Here is a 25,445-nt window from a genome sequence, read left to right as displayed (position 1 = left end):
AAATAATTTCTTTAAATTATTTAATTAGCTAACTATGTCTTTCAAATTAAATAAATTTCTCAAATTTATTTAATTTAATTTTTTTCTTAGTTCGAAATTCAAAATTCCCAAACTCTAATTTCCAACTAATTTCATTCATGTGCATGTCATTTGATATTTTCAAAAATCAAAATTTAAATCAAATGCAAATTTAAATACAAATTCATGACAAATTTCTTGCATCACGTGTTAAAATTCTAACTACCACTCACTCTGATTTCAACTATTAATCAATTTTTTTGGCTAATTAATTTGTTGATGTAAATAATTATTCATCTTGGATATTATTACACTTTACTTAAGTTTACTTAGGTACATGCATTTAATAATAGTTTGGGTATGAGACACTCGGGTGTTGTGCCACATTGGGATAGTGTGTATAGGAGAATTTCCACCTTTTATGGTGTTGATCTTATCTTGTTGTTACATTCCACCTCATGTGGAATATTATATTGTTTCTCCTACTTACCCACACCTATTTCCTACCTACCCTTGTTTCTTATTGAGCCACATGTCATGTTTGTGTGCTCACATGTCCATATAGCCTTGCCTATATAAGCAATGCATATTTATTGTATGTAACGATTGATGATCCAGTTGATCAGTATTTTTTGATAGAATACAGTTTATTCCTATCATCTATTTTGTTCTCTCTTATTTGTGTTTTCCATTGCCTCTAGATTTTGGCAAATTCTCACATGGTATTAGAGCTGGTCCATATCTCACATGGTATCAGAGCCATTAGAGTGTCAATGGTTTGCTAATTGAAAGAAATTTGATGTTATTTAGGGTTATGTATTTTGGAGCTTTCTATTGCAGGTTATTATTGAAGCTTTATGGGTCAAATATGAGGTAACCATTAGATTGAGGAGATCCAAGAAAGTCATTTTTGCCTTTTGTTTCATCCAAATCGGACTTTGGAGAACAAATCTAGAGGCATTTGAAGTTTGAAGCTACGACGGAAATTTTCCAGAAATTATAATTTTGCAGGCAATTTTCAAATAGTGACATCTCACTCATCTGGACTCCTTTTTTTGAGCAATTTTTTTTTGGGGGGGTAGAATTTCATTATCTGTACAGTGGTGCAGGAGTTTTATGTTTTTCGGATACAAGTTTTTCGGAAATCATGAAATTCCAATTTTTACAACTTTGGAGGCTTCGTTTGGGCTCATATGGACTCCTTTTCAGGTGCCGTTTTTTTGAAAGTGCATAATTTTTCATCTACTTTCATAATCAGCCATTAGTTTGCAGTGATTTTGAGTGGATATTGTAATTTCAATATTTGGTCATTTTTGGCCTATTTGGTACTTGTATTTTGTTTGGATCTCATTTTAGATCACTAGCAGTATTTGTTGAAGTCTCTTATATCTCATTTTGAGAAGTTGTAATCATTGAAATTAGAAGTCCACTTTGTCATTATTTGAAAGTGCCAATATGATCTTTTTATGGGGGGTCAGTTGTTCATTTATATCTCTTGGTGAAATTCCATTCAGAGGCATCTTCATTTGCAGTATTCTACAAGGCTTCTTTGTTGGTGGCATCATTTTCATGTTTCCACATTTGAATATTTTATCATGATGTATACTATTGCTTGAACAATGTTGTACTCGCACTATCATAAAGTGCCACACCTCTTTGTATCTTGTCATTGTTGACTATTTGATGTAATCCTCTTATACACGTAGATTAGGAATATCTTGTGAGACTTGGTACATGGCTCTAGTTGAGACTTAGATTGTACACATTTGTGCATGTCTCCCGTGAGACTTGGATTGTACCAGTATTTCTGCTATTTACGAGTATCCAAATGATGCTCTAAGCAGGTTGTCTCCATGCCTGATCTTCTTTTTGTTGCAGCAAGTGATTCATCGTCATCGACTTGGTACTTGGTTTTGTCACAATTTGACATTATTGGTGCAACATTGGCTCTCTTTCTTCCTTATGGGGAGGTATTTTGGTCATCATCATTGGACCATCTTTGCAGGAGATTCGACATTGAGGAGGGGATTTATGGTTTTCTCTTCTCTCTTATGGGGGGGAAATATTTTTTGTTTTTCTCATTCATCATTGAGAGCATTGTGTGCTTTCATCATCTCTCTTTTGGGGGAGGGTTTTTTCCCATTGTGTTTTTCTCTCTTTCCCCACTTTATGGGAGATTGCATTTGCATTTGTTCATGGGTACCTAACATGGCCTCGTAGCCAGGACCCATCTTGCATTGCTTAAGTTGCATTGTAGACTTTAGTGCATTCCCCTAAGTTGCACTTAAGGGGGGGTGTTGGTGTAAATAATTATTCATCTTGGATATTATTACACTTTACTTAAGTTTATTTAGGTACATGCATTTAATAGTAGTTTGGGTATGAGATACTTGGGTGTTTGTGCCACATTGGGATAATGTGTATAGGAGAATTTCCACCTTTTATGGTGTTGATCTTATCTTCTTGTTACATTCCATCTCATGTGGAATATTATATTGTTTCTCCTACCTACCCACACCTATTTCCTACCTACCCTTGTTTCTTATTGAGCCACATGTCATGTTTGTGTGCTCACATATCCATATAGCCTTGCCTATATAAGCAAGTTCATATTCATTGTATGTAACGATTGATGATATAGAATACAATTTATTCCTATCATCTATTTTGTTCTCTCTTATTTGTGCTTTCCATTGCCTCTAGATCTTGGCAAACTCTCACATAATCAATTCAGTCATCTCTCTAATCTAATCACTTAACTTAGTTACTCTTCCCAATCACCTTTTCTAACTATCAATCAAATTTTTTGAATAAATCAATCTGTTTAGTTCACTAATCAATCAACTCAGTCATCTATCAATCAGTTCAATCATGTAACTAGTTCTCATCGTAATCTTCTCCAATCAATTTTGTCTCAATTAATCTCAATCGTTGATCAAATTCGTTTGCATATCAATCCCAACCATTCAAATTTCATTCCAAATTTTATAAATTGAGCATCAATCTCTCTTTTTCAAAAACCACTATCTTCAAATTCTTGTGCTATCATTTTGTAGGTTTTCAAGTGCAACTCTGAAAGCCAACAATCCACAAGGAGGAGAAGACAAATAGGAGTTTGCATGCTATCAATGATGGATTGTGTTTGATTTGATTAATTTATTCTTCATTGTTGATCTCAACATTCTTTATTATTGTTTGTATTCAAAATCTGTTAATTAGATAGGTTTGGTGGTTACCTATATTAATTTCTGATTAACGATGATGTTTCAAGCATATAACAAATACATTAAAAGGAATACCATAATTTTATTTTTAATATAGAATTAAGAGAGAAAATAAGCTAATTAAAATTTAAGAATTGTTTAAGAATTAAAAAATTAAATTAAAATAACTAAAATATTTGAAGACATGCATTTACATTCATCTCATAATGATTGTTTTTTCTTTAGCTTCTTTCAGTTTAATTTTTAATTTTATTTGAATATGGATCCAATAGGTAGTGGATGGTGCAATCAACTTATACTTATGAAAATATGCATTGCATAATTCACAAGTTTTCCTTATTTATAATACTCTTAATTAGAAGAAGAAGTATACTTTATTATCCCGCACTCAATTAACTAATTTTTTTATTATTTAATGCTAATAATCAATTTGTCTGTCTCCATCATATAATTATTAACTTCGTAATTTTTATTTATTTATTTATTTTGATCAGTAATTGGTCGAAGCCTGAATAGCTTTTGACTAGAGCTATGAACCAGTGGGGGCACAGTAGGGGGCCCCATCCCCATTACATATCTTTGAATTATTATTATTAATATTATTATGTTTGATTAGATTGACCCCAAGACCTTCCCCATCCTATGGAAGGCCAAGAGTCACAAGTTAGAATTCCACTGCAGATGTCCCTATTGGGAATTGAACTTGGGTCTCCACAGTGAGAATCCAGTGTTTTAACCAGTTAAGCTCAACCCCTTGGACTATTAACTTCGTAATTATTTCAATCTAATATTAATTATGGGGATTGAAAGTGTTCCTACATAGGGGAAGAGTATCAATTACTGTTCATGTTTCAATAATTGTTCATTGCTAGCACACACAACTCCCCAATTACTAACTTAAAAAAAACCAAAAAACAAATAACTAAAAACTTATTAATAAATTACACATGTACCAATAATTTACCCATTTGTGCACCTTTATTGGTACCTTAACACATAACCACATGGCATTTGTGCATAAGTATAGGTGATTTTAAGTGCACGATTATTAGGACATCTTTAAGCAAATATCAAGTGACTTTGAAAAGTGTACTTTATCTCGCAGTGTGCATCATTACTACCTATAAGCCAAAACAATAACTATACACATTTAAGTTGCATTTAAAATCTACTTTTTTTTCAAGAATAAAAAACCATATAAAATGAAATATAATAATAGTAATTTTAAAATATAAAAAATAATAATATAATTAAAATATAATAATATAATCACTATCTTAATGATAATTCAATATTAATTACAATATCATACTATCGTAATAATTTAGTATTTAGTATTTAGGCCGATGATTTTTTTCTGTTATAAGATATCTCTATTTTACGTATATTTTTTAAATATAAGTATACGTTTAGCTGTGATATATAAATACTAAAAATAAAGCAATTCGAACGAATACTTAAAATAAGTCATAGAAGGTTTTTTCAGTGAGATGGGCTAAAATTAAGAGAAATGTCAGGAACCGAAGTAAAGAAGTGAAGGATCATGGTGGCTCTCGGTCTAAAAATATCTGGCATTTTCCCTTTGCATCTAGTTACCTATCTACAACCAACTGCACCGTTTCGACCCTCAATTTTGTCCCCAGCAGAAGATTCAAGAAATAAATAAAACCCTGTAAATAAATTACTGAGGCTCAAAAGTAAGCTAGAATTTTCAGAATACTGAACGAGCCACAACATGGAAGAACAAGGCACAGGAGGCGACCAGGCTCCTCTGTATTCTGAGTTCTATGATAATTCTCAGCAGCTTCTGAACCATAATTTTAACCTACAGCAGCAGCATGAGATTGCGCCTTTCAATGGTGCAAGCAATTATAATGGGACTGCGCATTTTAATGGTGAAAGCCATAATAATAATAGCCACCATCTTCAAGAACAAGCACAAAGACGAACTCTGCAGCAGGAACAATTTCAAATGGTGCGGCAAACTCAACTTCAAAGAAATATTCAGCAGCAGCGACAGCTTCTGGAAATGGAAACTCAGCAAGCTCTGCTGCTACAGTACACTGGAAGATCAGGGCAATTGTATAACCATGCGGACAATCAGAATGGGCCTTTCAATGTTACCCTGCAGCAGAACCAGAATGTTAACCTTCAGTCGCAGCAGAACCATAATGTTAATGTGCATCCGCATCAGCAGCATGATGTGGAAATGCAATTTCAGCAGCGGCAGAATATGGAAATGGACATTCAGCAAATTCAGCTGCTACAGCAGCATGATATGGAACAGAGCAAGAATGTGAATATGAATGTGATTTCACAGCCAACAGAGACTGTCACGGATTCTCTACCAATAACTCTACGAAATGGAGAGAAAAGAAAGCGTGGAAGACCAAGAAAATTGTGCAACCACGTAGACAATCGAGCTTCCAGACCGCCTTTGGGTTCTACCAAGACGCCTCAGGGCCTTCAATTTGGTACATTCTCTGCTTTAAATTAATCTCAATCTTTTCGTGTCCTGAAAGACTCTCTGCTGTTGCTGCATCATTTGTTTTGAGATTGTGCCCTGTTCTGTTTCTAATTTCTTTTTTGAGTATTTATGCATATTTTAACAGTTGCTTTACATATTTTCTTAAAGCCCCTTTCTAACCAAGAAAATCAAGCTAGATGTTCACTTAGGGTTATTTTTATTGACTTCTTTTTTTTACTTCTTCTTCTTTTTTCTTTTCTCTGAGAGATTTGAACTTTATATCTTAGGTGTCTATTATTTTATAAACAACCTGTAATTGAAACTTAGGTAATCCTTCCTTTTCTTTTCAAGTCACGTGTTCACTTAGAATTATTTTTATTGATGATTTTTGAAGAGATTTGAACTTAACATCTAATGTGTCCATTAGAGTTATAGGTTTTGCAGACAGGTTCTTTCCAGAGAGATTATAAATTTAAACCTAGGTATTCCTTCCTTCCCTTTTCAAGTCACATATTCATTTAAAGTTATTTTTATTGACAGTCTTTGAAGAGATTTGAACTTAACATCTTAGGTGTCTATTAGAGCTATAGGTTTTAAGACAGGTATTTTTTAGAGAGATTATGAATTTATATTATAAACAACCTGTAATTAAAACCTAGGTATTCCTTTCTTGCCTCATCAAGCCACATGTTCATTTAGAGTTATTTTTATTGACAGTCTTTGAACTTAACATGGTAGGTGTCCATTAGAATTATAGATTTTACAAATAGAAATGCTTTCCAAAATGATTATAATTTTATATTATAAACAACCTACAACGGAAATCCAAATATTCCTTCCTTTCCTTTTCATTCTTTCTGAAAACTTAAATTAAGATAGGAGGTCAACAACCGATTGATCCACTTTGATGGCAAAATAAAACAAAAGACAGCAAGTGGTTGGGATGGCAAAACTTCTTTCCACGTTAAAACAATATTCAAATCAAAGATTAATATGATCCACAACCATTCAACAAGGTCCATGTGAAAGACCAATAATGGACATAGTCAGCAAAGAGGATGTTGGGTGGTCTATGAGAATCTCAGGTGCATCATAGGAGAGATGAGTAGCTCCAAAATCTTCCGTCGAAATCTGCAATGTCAATCCACAGGACGACTGGCCTTTTCCCTTTCAAGTTACAAGTCTTGTTTTCTAGCACTAATGGAATATATCACATATTTCTTCAACCTCTCATGGATTTTCATTTTCTTATTGCTTTAATGTCAAATTGATGTAGACGCTTCTCCCTCTCTACAACTTGCTAAACCAATTCAAATAAAAAACAAAAGCCAGAAAGAGGCAGAAATAATATACAACTCTCAATAAATTTATTTATCACTTATTTGCTTAAATTTAGGGGTTTTTGAACCATAGTACAAAATTAATGGGACCCAACCTTTAATATATTTCTAAAAAATTTCAGCAGTTCTAACTCTATTTTTTAGAAAGCCCCCTCCATAGGACACTGGCCTAAGTGGTGTGGGGACTATCACCAAGTAGCAAAAGGTTTTATAATTGAAACAATTAGTTGACAAATGTTCTAAAGGGTTGAATTTAATTGGTTAAAGCATAGAATTCTCATTGTGGCAACCCAAGTTCATATCCCAAAGGGACATCTAATGTGAAATTCTAAGTTGGGACTCTTGGTCTTGCACAATTGACTGGTTTCTAAATAAGTAAATTTCTAAGTTGTGATTCTTCCTCTTCCATAGGTGGTTTCTATCATGGTTGCTTGAAAAGAACTGATATTAGTTTCATGATTGTACTCGCAAGATCTTGTGTTAATTTCATATTAATACTTGTATGAACAGAGTATTTGTAAATGATTAACAATAGAAAAATAATAATAATCCACAAACTCCCACAATCCCGTCCTTGGCATAAAAGCCATCTATAACAAACTACAAATAAAAGAATCTTCCTCTAGTATGGAAATGCTGTGGATTATAATCACCATTAAGAATTTGAACATTTAGGATATAGCTGTTATTGATAGTTGGAAATAAACGCTGCATTCATTGCAACCACCAGTCTCCTGTTGAAACCATTAGTAACTACTATTGACTATTTAGTTACCTTCAATTTGTAGAATGGTTTACTTCAATTTAACATCAATACTTGAGAAATATTTGAATCTAGATTGTATTTTTACGAATGTGGCCTGTCCACATATTAAAATTAGGTTATGTGTTTTATCTACAAATCTATGGGCGTTCCCTCTTGCAATATGAAGATCGCATGGAAAGTAAGGCATTTGTGTGTGCATACTTCACTTCTCAACTGACTTTTTAATTACAGTATATGCTTCTACAAGAACTTATTTTGATGACAAATTTGTAACTTAAAGATCTAGTGTCTGCTATTAGGTAGAGGAATAAGGGCAAATGATTATGGCGAGTCTATGCATGTTGCAGCGTGGCTTGTAATCGCAATCTGTTTGTTAGACAGTGTGCCCCTAACCTTAATGCAAGTTCAAGTTAACAAGAACGTAATGTTTACAATTTAGAACGTTGAAGGAAATGATTAGTAGACATTTGGCTTCAGAGATTGTTAGAAATCGCATCTCAATAGCCAATCTTTATCGTTTTTGGCTTCCAGATTGTTAATAATCATTTCCAGCTCAATCATGTGAAACTTTAGGTATGTTGTATTGCTAGGTAAGATTCTCGTCAATTAGAAGAAACAAGATTTTATCCTTTTACTTGCACTCAAAAAGTTCACAAGAACATAGATGTTAAGTTTCCGAATCGGAATGCATAGTAATCATTTATGGCTCGATAGGCATATTGTTATTGTGGGGCTAACCTATTTTTCATTTTCCAAATAGAATGCATAGTTTTTCAGTTTTCAAATTAGCTCCACAATAAATAATAGCCATTTGGCTTTTGTGATTGTTAGTACATAGTAATAATTTATGGCTCGATAGGCATATTGTTATTATGGGACTAACCTATTTTTGCCTCAATTAATTCTCCTTAACACAGATAAAACTAATTGTCAAGAAAATTATTTATGCCCCTGCCCATAAAAGCAGGAGCTTGTATTACTGTTTGAGAAAATTTACAATTTGAATGCATTTTATCATTAACAGTAATGTACAATAGACACTTATTCTATTGCTCAATGTATATGGTGATGCATGGTTGGTTTCATTAAATTTGTAATGTTGTCCATATAAGTGCGGTGCCGCTGTACATAATTACAATGATGTGCATATAATGTTGTCACAGAGTATGGGGAACCAGCACTTTTTCGAGTCATTGTCATTGCACCTGGGGAGGTAAAGAACTCTGGCTTGTTCCCAATTATTTTTTTGTTGGTCTCTTCTGTCTCAAAATGATATATTGGTGATCATTTTGATGTCCTGCTTTCATTTCGAGAATAGTATCTATTTATGATCAGGGTGTTGATACTAGGAGATTAGATTGTTTGTGTTTCTAATAAAAGTCTTCTATATAAAAACTTTTAAGAAGGCAATGTTTTCAATGGAAAACTCTCCACTTCTTGGTGGTTTTATTCATTGTGATCTAATGGTAGACTGAACTCATTTTTCTTTAAATAGTTTTGTCTTTTAGAAACTTTTTTATGCTTCAGTAGAACATATAATTTTTACTGGGAAATGAATTCTTCAAATCACAAGTTTTTGAAGAAATAATATATATTTTTTATGTAAATGGTAAAGTGGGTTAGTTGAACAATCAGCTAGCAGTTGATTTACACAATGAAAGCATATGATAAGAACACTGAATAGTGAATAATATCAAAAGATTTGAAAAATTCATATTCTTTAATATTTGTACAAGAATTATAATTGTACATCTTATAAACCACTTCAAAAATTATATGAAACTCAAATAGCATATATTATCCAACTCAGTAAATTTTTCGGCAACGACTATGCAGCCATCAGACTGTATATTTGACCATATTACTTAATTAAAAAACAACAGCTTTTTTATCTTCAATTAATTAATAACTCCGATTAAACTTTCAATCTGATAGCTATATAGACAGAGAGTAAATAGTCAGCAAACTTGCAAAGACCCTTCATTACGATCTAACTCCCTTACAAGTTGATTTAATCCCTTTACTGACTTAAATTCCAGTTCATTTCTGATTCCATCTACTTCTAAAAAGGACAGAAATCGTTTTTATGTTGGTGTGCTGATCATTGGCCTTCCTCATTGGCCTTCCCACTGATGTGGGATTTGAAAGGTCCTTGTTGCACCAGACGTCTGCCTCCTATGCATAAAGAAACCTGATGCTTCAGCTTCCACCCAACAATTTTTTAGATTCTCTGCTACTCGTATACGCTTCTGAATCCCACTTAAACACTTTGGATTGTTCATAATAGTTTGACATAACTAACAAAAGAGTGTTGTTTTCCACCTGTTGCCCAGAGAACGGATCCTTAACTTATCTAGTCTCTGATATGGGGACCCGATCTTATGTGGCTTTCTTAAGCTTGTGTGCGCTGTGGCGGCATACAACACATTGGTGACATGCTCTGCTTCATGCAGTTTTCTGAGGAATTTTGCTGTCTTAACAAAGGCAAGAACCTGCTTTAGGGCGCGTGCCTCATTTGGCACCGATATCAGAACCAATGAACTTTAGAGTAAATTAATTAGAACTCCAAACCTCCGGAAACAAAATTATAGACAAAAACACGAAACAGTTCCAAACTGAAATATAATGACAGAATTTCGCTTAGATGATGTAAGATTGTTCAACCTCTAGGATGTTCGTTCCTCACTTTTTTTCGATATTAAAACCTTAATAATGATATCATCTTGTGAATGTGTCTTGACTTATGAGTGTAGCTGTTTCAGTTATTAAAAAATGAAATTCCCACACAAAAACACAATTATAATAGCATTACAATAAAATTCTTTTGGGCTTGACCCATAGGATGCCCGTGTATCACTTTTTCAATAAAATTGATGCAGGACAGATACCCTCCCCACCATCTGCAAATCAAACACTCAAACACAAAACACAAACTATTGCAAACACTCAAACACAAAACACAAACTATTGCAGACACTCTCTGCTTCAAATCATTTGGATTGCAACAAGAAACATATCTATACTCTTATCAAATCTGCAAACATAAAAAATTATATTTGTGGCCTCTCAGCGGCCCTTCTCTGCACAACTCTCCCAACTCTCCCCTTCGCAGCCTCTATTTGCAATGCTTCTATGCACAGCCACACACTTCTTTTCTCTTAACCGCCACACTTTTCCTTGATCGATGCCAATCCTGTGTAGGACGATTCTACTATCTGCGCAGACCCTTACTACTTGTTTGGGCCGATTCCCAAAATCTTGCCAAAACTCCCCTCTACTATTAATGGGCCGATATACTTTATCGATGCCCTCCTCTGGCTGATGTCACGACCTCTCCTCCTCTTGCATTTAATAATGTGCATTTGCATCTAACATTTCACATTCCCACGCAGCCCCTTTGACTTTTCACATTCTCTTACTCTGCATTTCAACTGTTGCGCTCCTCTCATTCTATCTTATCTGCAGCCCCCACACCCCCTTTTTCCTCCTAGACTGATGCCGCCTAAATCCCTATCAGGTACCCTTATCTCTCTCTTCGATACCCAACGGTACGTTTTGTGTCTTCTTAGTCGAAATTTAAATATTTCTTTTTCTCTTCAAAATTTTAATGCGTTTTGAGAGAGCTGCAATCGCTTCATTCCCTCTGCCATTTTTGCCACCGATATCCAAGTGATTTGGTGCCTGACTCTTCATCGAACCTTGAAGCTTTTGGTCGTCATTTCTTAAGACACCTGTCAAGTACGTTTGTTTGAAAGTTTCTAAGCCACCTCATGCATCTGCCTCGCAGCTTCTTTGCCTTTTCACCTTACGCGGCCCTTTCTATCTTCTCTCTCTTTGCAAGACGTTTTACATCATCTGCGAATGATTCTTCCATTCGAAGGGCTTCTTTTCAATTTTCTAACTGATCATCATATGGCATATGGAAGACAAAGTCTGCTTAATTAAATAAGGAGACAGTCGATCACAAAGCATTGATTCCTTTCGCATTCAGCTGATTAGGCCAATTTTGTTCTCCTCTTTTTAACCGATGTCACTTTCTTAGAGCGTATTTTTAATTCTGCAAATCGATTTACATTTCACATCGATGCCTTTGCCCATTCGATGATATGGCTGTCTTAAAGTTTCCTCTACCCATGTCTTCCTGAATCGTTTCTCTAGTGGATGAGTTGATCCAGTTTCACTCCCTGATAGTGTGGTATTATTTGCTTTCAAGGGCTCTTAGTCTCTTTCCCACCATTTTACTAGTCTATTCAAGGTTTGACTCTAGAAATTGTAATTATTTTGCTGCATTTTATGTTCTCGATTATAGTGGGAAATATGACAGAAGAAGCTCCACAATGAACATGGGGTGCAATCTGATGTATGGCGAGGCCTAAGCTTGAAGGTGTTATCTTGCTCTTGCTTAGTTGTGCAAGGTGCATATTCTAGCAGTTTGGATGTATTGCTTGTCCCTTTAGTATCTCATTTCGGAGTGTAGCAACACCATTTTGCCAGTTTGATACTAAAGAAGGATCTATGCTGGACGTGACACTGCTCATGCTTGGTACTACTATTCTTTAGACCGTAGTTGTAAAACTTGGACTGACAAAATCTAGAGGGAAAAATTGACAGTAACTTTATCGAACAATTAAAAGAACATGAATTTTTTTAAATATTCTTTAAAAACATATTTATTAAATTTGTAGAACATATTATTGATTTCCGTTATATATAAATTAAAATTAGAGTCTAATACATGTAATAGACCCTAATGGGGTTGAGGGGAAATGCCTCTCATAGGGTTTTGGAGGTGATGCCTCTATCGGGATTGAGGGGTAACGACCCTCATGGGGGTAATGCTTCGAACGGGGTCGAGGGGTAGTGCCCCTCATGGGGGTTTGGGGGCAATGCCTCTTGCGCGCTCATTGTCAAGGTATAAGATGAGGTCAAGGGGCAGATCCCCCACCACCAAGCCCCTTGGAACCACACAAACCTTCATGGTGCATATCATTTAAGAGAAAATTTTGGCATTTGGCACTTTGTTGTTTATAAGAGTACTTTAAAAATAATATAAAACTTATAACATTACATGAGAAAAATAGATTTATACTCATATAGGTGAGTTTTTCACAAGAACTTGCAAGTTTTTAGCAAAAATTGTGGCAATTTTTTCAAAAAATCGTTAGTGAGTTTGTAAGCAACTCACCAAGACTTTTGATTTGCATGTACTGACGAGTTTGCCAAGTATTTTAACTATGTTTGACATATGTCTATTGTTGAATATGAATCCATCAATCTTCAATAGAAGCCAAAGGTGAAGCTAGATTCAATTGTGACCAATGTCTAGAAGTCAAAGACACATCTGAAAGGGTGCATCCAGTTGTGTTTTGAAGGTTGTAGCTATGTTGAATGCATGGAAGAATCTTGTCCCATATATGTGGATTGTTTGAGTGGTGCACCCCAAGGAGGTATAAATTCATGTCCCTAGCTACTTGTCTTTGTCCATTTGTTTAATGGGAGGAAGTTAACTTAGTCTAGCATCCATCATAGACAATAGAGTGACTACAAGATACTCAATAGAACCTATTGTGTCTTATTGATGCAATGGTCTTTTGGTAATTTAAGTGAACTGACATGTTATTTGAGATGATCTTTCTTTTTTTTTAAATAAAGTGTCTAGTAAGCTTTTTAACATGACTGGTGATGTTGGCATGAGACGTCCTTCGGTAACACCTGAAACTTTTTGGATCTGGAGTGGGGGTTTGAACCTTGGTGGTCACAACAACACCACTACCACTTAACCAACACACTATGGGAAGTACCCCAAATTTGAGATGACTGTAGTAATGCATTCTAAGATGTTTTTCTTGTAGTGTGTTAGAATTACCATCTTGGAGAACTTGCCAACCACTAAGTAGACATAATTGTAAGTTATAACTATTTTTTCCTGAAATGAAATTCAGCTAAAATAGTCGGCAACCTAATTGGAAATCTCATTCTTTTGCTTGATATTGCGATGGAACTACTGAAAGTAGGTGATCAACTTCTAATAGTGGTAATTTTGTAGATTGCTCATTAGGATTGCAAGAAATGCTCATGGTCATTTGTGGGAGGTGGATAATTAATTAATATTCATTTTGCTGATGATTTGTATCCAACACTGTAATTGACTCAACAATTTGTGACCACTATTATATGCTTGAACAAATTTGTAGAAGTTTATAAGCAATAACCTTGATCTCTCTCAATTCTCAAAGGATACAATTGTCAATAAAATTGTTGCAAGGGAACACCTTCTATTCCTCTGTTCTTTTTCCTTCTAGGTTGCACCATAAATAATGGAGAATATACTAAAATATTGTTGGGACAAGAAGTATTTTTTGATGGCCTTTGGGATATATGGTCATTGCCAATTGATCAGAGGTGTTTAGGGATTCCCGATGTCAGAGCTCATGGGTATGTGCTTGCTGAAAAACTAGATTTGAGAATATTGGAGGTGACCAGAAGTCAAAGGGCCCTCCCAACCCTGTAACATAATAGGAAAAGTAGAAGGAATAGGAAATGTAGAAGGATTGTTGATTTAACTTTCTCCACTTAAAAGGGTGTGTGGGGCTTGGCATGCTTTTTATTGTATTCATTGGCAATACGAGGGGTCTCAACTTGTTTGAGATTTATTTAAGTTTTATTTGAACTTTCCATCCACCAGGAGGACAACTTAATTATGAGAAAAATTGGCTAGAAAATATTTTTTCTCTAGGGAGTATTTGTGGGTTCATGAGATTTGACAATTTAAAACCTTATTTTTTAATATAACCCAAAAGTTAAATAGAGTGGATAAACATGCATATCATTAATTTTGTAGAATGATCGCTACAAGATTTCTTCTTTTAAAATCATCCTCCTCAAGTTTAGGTCCTTATTGGATAAATATGAAATGGAACGATGGGAAATTTTCTTGTAGCTGAATGGAAAAAAATATATGTGGCATTGAGCCACATATTTGATCTCGCCATGTGGTTGAAGAATAGATCCAAAGATTTGATAGTGGATATAACTATAGTTTCTCTAGAAATTTGACCTTCTATCATGCACACTTTTATGATGGTTAATGATTTGCCGAGGGTTGGTGGTTAAGGAAAGCCTTTAGAAAGTTAATTTTATTGGTTAACTATTCAAGATTTCCAGTAGAGAGGAAAGTATTGGTCCTGCTCTTTAAATATGCCCTTTTGCTAAGACCTTTTAATGTTGGTTTCAAGCTAAAAGTACTTATTTTTAGAATTCCCCTATTTTAGAATGGATTTATTATTGGTGAGAAATGAATGATTAGGGAAAGTTACACACTACTATGGTAGACAATTTGATTGATGGAGATTAGAAAACTATGGAAGTCAAGATGCAAGAACCTACTCTTTTGAGTTTAGAGAAGTTGGATCATTTTCAAAGAGAAATTGACAATACTTTTGCAAATATTTAGAGGCATTGCCTCTTGGGCATAGGTTCAATTGTTGGCTCTTTTGGAATATTTAAGGAGATCTTTTTGTCATAGTTTTGTTAGTTAGTGTTTATTTCTTTGTCTAATAAAATGAATATATGAATTATTATTAAAGAATAATGCATACCAAATACAAGAGTAAAATATATCTTTATTTGCACATAAAATTATTACATAAGTAGGCTAGAAATTATTAGCCAAGGATCATAGTCAATTCGACAAGATCATAGTCCTTTGCTTTATGATACACAATCTATTTAAATGACCCAACGGTGTCTAGGAGGAACACAACCATCGACAAATCAATGTTTGTTACTCCGCGAAGTCAACAAACACCTAATACATAGTCCACTATTATCAAAACATAAATAGGCATTGTACATTGACCACATCACCCCCACCAAAAGAAAAGAATCATCTTCTCGACGACAAGTAAACATTGTATAATATTAGGGAAGACTTTGCAAATTGATGACAATATTGTAGACGAGGACTTGTAAACAAACTTGGACTTGTATTGTACTTTCCCATTAATAATGCATAATCGTAGGATAGGTTAGGGTTATATACATGAAATAAAAATTAAGTGACATTTACATATGGAGATTGACTTCTTTATACTTCAAGTTATATTTCATGTGTATAGTTTCAAGATATTTGGGAATAGTTTCGGATCTCTAGGAGTTATAATGCAGATGCTAGGTTTTGGAGGATCTTATAAATTTTTGGATAGTCAAATTTTAGTAATCAACAAGCTCATATCAACTTGTAGTTGTCTAGTGGTAGCTGTAACTATTCAAAAGCATCATCAATCGTCTCTTTAGAAATAGGAGAACCTATTCTTATCCAAGAGACCTAACAAGGAATCCCAGCAAAATACTAAGTCAAGTTCAAGAAAGCGGCAATCCTCTAAGAATTTTTGTAGGAGATTTTCAAGCTTGAAGACTAGGTCACCTTCTTCGAAGAAAAACATGGAGAGAAATAAGCTATGATGGTTGCTACTATGTCCAAAGAGAGTGCCTAGTCAAGAAAAGGTTAATTGATGTATTCATGAGGTGTTCAAGAGGCTCTACTTACTTGACCCTTGCGAGGGGCATTACCTCTTGACCCCATGGGGGAGAACTACCCCCTCGACCCTTGTAAGAAGCACTACCCCATAAACTTGTTGATCATTGCCACCCCTTGTTCCCTTAATCTTCCATAATTATTTAATTTTCTTTTAAGAATTTGCCATGATAATTAATTTTTTTTCCCAAAATAGAAAATTTGTTAAGATTTTCTACCACTTTCTTGTGATGTAAAAAATTTGCCAATAGAAATTTAATAAAAATAAAGGAAAAATTTGAAATTTGCCATGATTATATATATTTTTAAGGGATAGGGGGATTTATAAATTGAATTTGAAGATTCGAGGTGTAGATTGGCATGTGTAATTGATGGTTCAATTTCACATCCATGAATTTGAGCTAAGGTGATGAATGGTTAGATGTAGAGTTTGATTTGGATCTTAAGTAGAGGTACATCTTTTGCTCCTACCTAGTCATTGAGTCCTAGTTTGCCTAAGCTTTAGTGTTTGATTTTATCCACAAAGTTGTAAATGATTTTTAACTTGGTTTCTTAGAGCGGTTTTTATAAGAGCTTATTCTACACAGCGCTTATGGTTGATGGTATCATCAAGTTTGTCTTGTTTTGTAATAGAGCATTGTCTTGATTATATTATATTGATTTGGTGCCAAGTTGACAAAAATCATGACTAACTGGACATTAGTAATAGATTAAATTCTTGGTTGGCTTGTTATTCTTACTGCAGTCTATTATTTTGCAGGATGTGCACGAGAAAATTATGTCTTTTTATCAACAGACACCCTTAACTGTTTGTATAATCTCTGCAAAAGGAACTATTTGTAATGTGGATATTCTAGAGATTGAGTCTAGAAGAATTGTAAACCATAAGGTAAGGTTTTGAAGTTTTCTCAATTTTTTTCAATTATATTATGGATGGGTGCAAATGTTTTTGATTTTTGTGGCAATGAAACAATGTCATTTATATTAACGATATAAAGTTTTAAAAAATAGACCTTATTCACAAAAAAAAGTGGGTTGAAAAAGTCACCCCAAAGTCTATGCAAGAAAATACCTTAGCCAACATGTCCAAAGAGGAAAACACAATAAAATTGCTTAGGATTTGCCCTTTGAAATAGAAATATAAATAGTAAAAGAAGTAGAGATGTTATTAATTCTCACTATTTGTGAAAGTTGTAAACAAATTTTTTTTTTTTGGATGTCAATAGGTTCAATAAAATAATTCGAGTAATTCATTCACTAAGAACTCAGTTAGAAAAACAATAATGTCCCCCTTTTCAAGTGTTCGAAGAGGAAATAATTTAATTAATTAAATAAAGTTATCTTAAATTTATATTTAATTAATTGTGTTAGTAAGTTGAATGATTTATTTTTTTGAAGTGACTTTAGGTGAGGCCAAAAAGTAAAATAATAATATAAAGTCACTTATAAGGAGTTAAAAAGATTATTGTTTAAAAAAAAAATTTAAATAAGGAGTTAAAAAGGTTATCGTAAAAAAAAAAATTTAATTGCAATTTTTTGGAAAGTTCTAAGGGGGGGTTATAAAAGGAGGTTGAGTAGGCTCATTTCATTCATTCATGGAATTTGATATTTAATTAAGACCCTAGTTGTGGAGTTGAACATATTTCCACTGCCTTAGGATGAAAACCTTAAGGTGAAGATTGATTTGAGGTGTGAAAGATCTTCCCTATCCAATTGCATAGGTGGATTAATATAGAATTCACATTCATGTTGAATGTATATGAAGTATGAGATAGGGTTGAAGCAATATGTCTTTCTACGATTTGCCAAATTTAGAGATACAAAATTATTGCGGTTTTCCTAGCAAAAATAAATTTGTGTGAGTTTTCTTTGATAGGTGTGCCTCTATAACATGTGCTTTGGTGCTCTTGAATTCATTGGAGAAGTTTTTTCATTTTAAAATTCATTTGTAATAATTATTTAAAATTAATCAAGGCAACCTATTTGGGTTAGTTCCACAGTCAGAAGTGATAAAGCAGGTTGTGTTAAGGGAAACTGAAGATTCACGGGAAAAATGGTGACCTATCCTAGTCATATCTTGTTAAAAGGAAAATTATAGAGACTTAGGGCAGGGCTCTGTGTGTCTGCTTAGTTTATTTTGGCCAGCAGCCACTAATAAATTTTTTGCTTATTTTAAGCAGCCAATTTAAATTTCCATTAATAGTAATATTAATAATTTATGCATTTAAAATTTGAAGGAAAAAAATAGAAAAAATTATTATAAAGGAAGGAAAAAATCTGTGGAAATATGAAGTTGCTTATTTCCAGCCAGTCTATTTCTAATTCCTAATCAATAGCCAATCCATTAAAATAGAAAAGGATTCTAAATTATCCTTTTACTATAATTTTTTTTTTGTATTGATATAATGCAGAAAAAATAACATAAAGAAGATAGTCACAGGACTGTCAAAGAAAGTACTGACATAAAAAGAACAGAACAGCAACCTTGCATGATTACAATATGGAAGTAACCTGAGCATTGTTTACAGTCAATACAAGGCAACCAATGGTGAAATAAGCAACAACTAGCAGTAAATCAAGACTACTAAATCATATTTTCAGCAAAGACCAGAAGCAGCAGCAATCAAACTTCAAAAGAAGACCTTAGATCTAGTGCCATGACATCCTCTTTTTGAGCAGCATCTTGACCTGGGATTTTATTTGCTGAATCTGGAAGGCAATCTTTAAAATCTTCACTGCCTCTACCTTTAGTTGAGAGAAAAGGGAAGTTAGACAATAAAAAATGTCTAAATAAAACCATAGGAATGCAAAGTCCTGGTGAGCATTAAGGTTATTAAAAATAACTTTACACCTGTATCTCCATATATGAGACAAAATAACATGCCTGACTCCATTGCTAATAGGATTAGCATGAAACCCCACACCAAGAAGCGCTTCTTTCCAAGTCAGTTTGTGTTCAAAGATAGCTTACAATTCATTAAAAACAAAATTCCACTGTTTTTTAACAAATTGGCATCCCCAGAAGACATGCTTCATAGTTTCTTGCCTATGGTAGAAAGGACAATTATCAGGTTGAATCATCATACATTTTAACCTGTCCACAATGTAAAATCCTCCAAGCAATTAATTGTGCATCTGCATTGTATTTAGACTTCCAAATCTGGGCCAATAGATTGGACCAAAATTTTTCTTAAACCTACATTTCCACTAGGAATTCAAGTGATACCTTAAAGGCAGTCTTGGAAGAAGCTGTAAATAAACCTTATTTGAAGGAAAGAACATGAAAGGATATGATGAAATCCATAACCAGTCTTTGGGATAGGAGTACACAATTTCATAGACAATTCTAGAGGAACCAGAGAATGCACAAAAATCAGAAAAACCTTGTATTTATTATTTAGATTGAATTGGCCTTTAATAGAATGCCATGGCAGCCAGCTCATGGAGTGAAAATCCCAAAGATCTCCAACATTACGGGCTCCTTTCTTGAAGAGGGCATACGATTGACTCGGAAAACTTAATGCAAGGGGCTGATCCTAATAGAGAATGTGCTTATTCCACCAGATAGATGAAGTGGAGATGCTGAAGCCATGCTGAAGTGAGTTATTTCTCCATTTTAAAAGAGAGCATGTATGTTGCCAAGCCTTCCATATGGAATGCAAGGAAGGAGAATGTTGACATGTCTGAAATCGCATTGCTGCAAACTCCATACGGCCAACGCAGAATAGAATAGCCAACTGATTATCCTACTCTCTCTTGAGATAAGGAAGTCTCCAATGCTGTTTTCTAAGTTTGATCAAAGGAGACTACCTCAAGGTTTCTTTTGTCAGGTCTTGACTGCGGGATTTTTCAATGGCTTGATGTGTTTATGCTGGAAACACAAGAGGGACTTACGTTGAACTGGTAATTTATAGACAAGTTCCTTGGAACTTTTATGATCTTTCTATCAGATGATTTCGGTTAATTTGATACTGTTTTAATGGGACTGCAGATTTTCTGAATAAAAAAGGGGAAAAAGGAGGGAAGGATAGAGAGAGAAAGAGACATGAAATGTAAATTCTAACTAAAATAGCAAATTCAATCAAGCAGACAGACACCTCCAGGAAACTAGATTAAACATCACCAGCTGCTCAAGCACAATGTTTGCATAAATCCAGTGCAATCTTCAAAGGAGAAACAAGATTTTCATGTTATCAAGTACAATATTAGAACTTCTACATTCATAGTATATGTTTGATAACCGAACTAAGCATGAAAAGTCCAGATTAACCATGCAGAAAGAAAGACAATCAGTCATTCCCTAATGGTGTGGACTGCAAGGATTCTATCAGATGCTTGATTGAAAAACGCTATGCAAAACAAATAGACATAACTGAAAGATTTCTAAATTAAGTGAAGAAGGAGACCATGCACTCACAAGGAAACTTGAAAATAGTCTTAATTCTTTGCATTAATTTCTGTAAATTTCTCCAGAGCTTTTGCAACAATCCAAGAACTTCTTACAAAAAAGAGGGAAAACCAGTCCCTTAAATAGGCTTCAAAAAGGATGAATGGCCTAGATTTAATCTAAACAAGTGGCCCAGATTCATCCATAAAGCATGGCTGCCCATACCCATAAATGGGAGGCAAATATCAACAACCACCCCAAAATGGGAAATAACTACCCAAAAAGGGATAATTACAGCAATTTGAAATAATCCAAAAAGGTGCATCAAATAAAGCTTTACATTTGTTGACCAAAAGTCAACTGTCACCTTTTGGTGCAAAAGTGCACTTTTAAGATTTAGAGGGAAAAAAGCACTTTTGAGAAATTACTTTCTCTATTTCGGTCTCACACTCCTTTTCTAGAAATTGATCCTCGCCATGTAGGTATTCCTACCATAAATCACGACCTGTTGCCTGTTCCTCGCGAACGTATTCCTGGAACCTAATACATAACTGGAAGAGCGGACTGAATGGAGGCATGGGAGGATGGCGAATTTTGTATTGCATGCCTTCGAGATACTGGTCCACGTGTTTTAAACCGTCCTTCCAGCTGGAGCGATTACGCTCAAAGCATAATATGTCTGAATGGAACTGACCAGCAAAACTCAAGTCCTTAATGGAATAGGAAATCTTATCCGTCCCCAATCTTTCTTCCCAATCTGGCTGGATTGCATTATCGGACAAGTCGTTTATCCATCCTGAAACCATTGATCGGAGGATGGTCTTACCTAGTTCTTGCATGTTTCCCAGAATCACTTTACATGCGTCACTTTCCTTGTCAATAATTTCTTTGGTGTCGTTCTTCATGGTGATAGTCCAGTACCACTCCTTAAGAACACTGATGCTATGAGGATCTAGGATGGCGGACAATGTAGGAATTTGCGCGTGTGTCCAGAAAAGAGCTCTCATGAGGGGAAGGGTAGTGGCTGCCACTTCGTGCATGTGAAGGGATTCCTTCTTTACCTCCAATAACTTGACTAGAGTGAGCTCTCGATGGAGGGCCATTTCTTTTACTTCCTTAAGGATCTGCTCTCCCGTTTTCTTGATGTCTTGCATCCATTCCTTGACGGCCTTTGCGGTGTCCCGTACTCCTTCAAATTCAATTGTGGTCCTTTGCGCCAATGCTGTCGGGGGAATATGGGATTCGGAGGCATTGTGCAATGGCCTTAGGAGTTGATCAATGTATCCTTCGACTTGCTCAGCACGGGCCCGATACATGCCCTTTTCAGTTGTGATCTCTTAGAGCTACCTGAGTATATTCTGCACTGAATCCTTAAATTCTTCCTTTTCTTGCTCTTTAGTGGCTCGTCCGATGGGGACAGTTGTGATGCTATAATCTGCCAATGTTATCTAATCTGTTGGCTTGTCTACAAGCGGGGTGGCAATATGAAGAGTGTGGTTCCTTTGTTCGTCTTTGGTCACTCTAGAATATGCCCTGGGATTTTTCTTCCCCTTAGCTTTTGCTTGATCTATACGCGAGAAGATATCCTCTACATCAATGGGTGGTTTGGTGGCGGCCTTGCGCTGGGCTCTGGCAATCAGCCACTCTTGAGGCACTGTTTGGGTTAATGATAAGGTCAAGTCAGCATTCTGTTCTCTGACGTTCTCAGTTGACTCACCACAGATTCACAGCTACCCTACCACTAGAGGAGTGAAAGAGGTGTGAAGCCCTTTGCTTGCAGCTGAATTCTCCCCTATTTCGATGAACAACTGCTTGACCTCCTCATGTGATGGTCGTTCTTCAGCTCTTTCGAGCTCATGAGTCTCATCTATCCTTTGTTCTCCTTCGACGGTGGAGTGATCTTTGGCTGTATTGTGGAGCAGCAACTCGTGACGGCTCTGTTGAGTAGGTTCATGCACTTCGACCCCCTGGGTGGATGGAATCTCTCCTTCTTCTATTTGGTTACCCAGTTCGGTCAATTTGAGGGCTCTTAGCTCAATGTCTAGCACATTGAGCGCAGGAGGATCGTTGGCTTCAAATGCATCGATGTCGCTCTGGGAAGGCGGAGCAGGTATACAATCCAATTCTACTACATCGTCGGACGAACTGGGGTCTTTTGAAGATGAAGTAACCTCTGGTCTCTTTATAGGAATCTTTTCCCTTCTTGTTCTTTTGGACGTCCAAGTCCCTCTGCAAGCCTTAGCCTTCTTCCTTTTCTCTGGTTTCTCAGTTCCTTCCCGGGGTGCACTAGACGTTCCTTCATCTTCTGAAGAGATGCCTTACTGCTTCAAATTCTTGGACCTGGAGGCAATTCCTTGAATCAGTGAGCTGATCTGCTGCACACTCAGTCTAGAATATTCCCGTCATCTGACCTCGTAGTCATCATAGCAATTCTTCCAATAGTCTTCAATTGATTCCTTTGCTTTGTACCTTCTACCATAGGCTCTTTTTGCCAGATTATCATGATCGAAATATTTTTTTGGAAAATGGTCCTGTTGGCCATAAGAGGCCAGCTCTGCAAGGGACTCCTCTGCTAGGGTAGGGGTCTTCAAGTGGACATCATGGTTGCCTATGGTTATAGGGAATGTGAATCCAGCCTGCTTGCTTTCTCAAAGTAAGATGCCGGCCGGGCGTGACTGCCTTGCAACCTCCATAAGAATTACTTTGTCGGTTGGGTACCGTGGAAGTCGGAGAGGGGCACCATCGAAGCCAGCTATTTGGATGTAGGAAAACCTTGGGAACTGAATGAACCAAGCTCCATACCTCTGTACTAGAGTAGTAGCTTGCTCTGAGAGCCTTATGTGTAATCCTCCTTGCATTAGCCTGACCAGGCGCATTGTGAAGGCATCATTGATGCGTTCATACTGACCAACTGCATAAGTCGGGCTGCTCTTTTCCCTCTGAGCTATATCTTGGTAGTGCAGTTGCGAGTAACAATCATAGACCTTCACCTGATCGGGCCCATTCCCGATTTCCCCTTTCATTATCAATCTTGGCAGTGGCTGGTTCTTGGCGAACATATAGACCAAATAAGAGGTCATGGTGAAGTACTTCTTCGTTTCGAGCTCAATCAGCTAAGTGTGGATGTTATCGCTTATGATCTGGGCCCAGTCAATCTTAGACTTCCCGAAGAAGACCTGCTCTGTAAAATAGAACATCCACTCTTCAAAGTAGTTGGACTTAGGAAGTCCCATGACTCGGCTGAGCAACGTGACCATATCCCCATGCTCATTATGAAAATCACTCTTGGGGGTCTTTTTCACAGTTCTGGCACTTGAAGGCCTTTTCTCCTTGAACCATTCTTCTTTGATCAGTGCTTTGCATTGGGCTGGATTCATATCATATGCCCCTTGTGCTTCATCTATGGTTGTAGCTGTGGGATTGTTTGGAAAGGGGATGTCAAATGCATCACCAATGGCCTCAGGAGAGAAGTCGGCGATGGTCATATTCTCGAAGAGCACTAGTTTGGAATTCGGTTCATAATGTCGGGCAGCCTCTACTACTAATTCATAGTTTTGTATTGCTGGAGGAAATCCCGCCACTTGGGCGATGCCACTTTACACCATCTGCCTAGGCCTGCCATATGCGTTGGGTGAGAAGACCCGATTCCTGAAGTCTTGAATATCGATATGGCCAAGGGTCGATACCACCGATATTGTCCCAGACGCTCTGAACCTTCGACTCCCTCAATCCTCCCCTCTGATATTGATACTTCATCCTTTCAACCTTACACGGGATATCTGATTTGGATGCTCGTGACGTCTCGGCTGCAGCGAGCGTTTTTGATGATTCCACCGCCGATTTAGGCATTTATCCTGCACAGCCGGATGTGGATTACGAGGTGATACAAGAAAAGCAAGGCAGGTTAGATAGAAAAATGCTCCAGCATGCCGGAATTAATTTAAAATTTAGATTGGACATGGGGCGACATTTCTAGCTAAAAAGGGCTTGATCAATTTTAACCACAGCATTCATGAAGATTTTTGATTGCGAATTTATACTTAACGCTTTCTGGATTTTGAATTAATTTCAACAGAGACAAAGCATGAAAAGTTCTCCTAAGTTTGAAAAGAGATGCAATTTCTGGCAAAGCCTTAGGGGTGAATTCTAAATTTCGAGTGCTTTGAACAACATTTTATGAGCGAAAGAGATGCATATTTCAAGAATTCAAGCATTTTGATCAAATTTCATGCATTTGTCTATTCGATTTAAGCATTTTCAAATGATCATATGAGACAAAGCGTACTTACTTGATGAGAGCGGATGGCGAGAGATTGCCCGACCTTGCCGCGTGAAATGAACGGACGATCCCGCAAAGTTTCGAATTCCAACGGTTATCTCTTTGGTTTAAATTTTTTTGCGGTTGTTGGACGAGAGAGAATTTATCATTTTAAATGGTTTTTACCCTGGGCAATTGGCAATTTAAATTTGGATGCTTTGGAAAAGTTTACACAATGCCTTACCTTGAATACAATTTACACGAAATGGCTCTGTCTTCGTTTCAAATCTGTCGTGATCTCCTTCGCACGAAATGCAGTAGCATGGAGGGGGTTTATCAAATTTTGAATTTCCCAATCTGGGCCTGCGCGCAGCTATTTTGGAGAAGTGGAGGATTTTAAAATTTTGAATGATGCCACCTTTCAACTTCGGACCTACCTCAGGCAATTT

General features: G+C 36.0%; 1 protein-coding gene across 2 annotated transcripts in view; it reads left to right on the top strand.

Annotated features, from left to right (window-relative positions):
- The first annotated feature begins 4,697 nt into the window (after nucleotides 1-4,697).
- The window catches only part of LOC131859400 (AT-hook motif nuclear-localized protein 14-like), a 76,113-nt gene continuing 55,365 nt past the window's right edge, over nucleotides 4,698-25,445 (top strand). Inside the window, exons 1-3 of one of the 2 annotated variants that reach the window (XM_059213094.1) lie at nucleotides 4,699-5,716; nucleotides 8,979-9,028; nucleotides 17,112-17,240. In XM_059213094.1, the coding sequence (XP_059069077.1) occupies nucleotides 4,978-5,716; nucleotides 8,979-9,028; nucleotides 17,112-17,240 (918 nt within the window). In that variant the 5' untranslated portion in view covers nucleotides 4,699-4,977. Of the gene's footprint in view, nucleotides 5,717-8,978; nucleotides 9,029-17,111; nucleotides 17,241-25,445 lie in introns of both variants that reach the window. The other variant, XM_059213095.1, reaches the window with a different exon arrangement.

The sequence above is a fragment of the Cryptomeria japonica genome, chromosome 10 (genome assembly GCF_030272615.1).
Source record: "Cryptomeria japonica chromosome 10, Sugi_1.0, whole genome shotgun sequence".
Lineage (NCBI taxonomy): Eukaryota > Viridiplantae > Streptophyta > Pinopsida > Cupressales > Cupressaceae > Cryptomeria > Cryptomeria japonica.
This window is presented reverse-complemented; position numbering and strand designations above follow the sequence as displayed.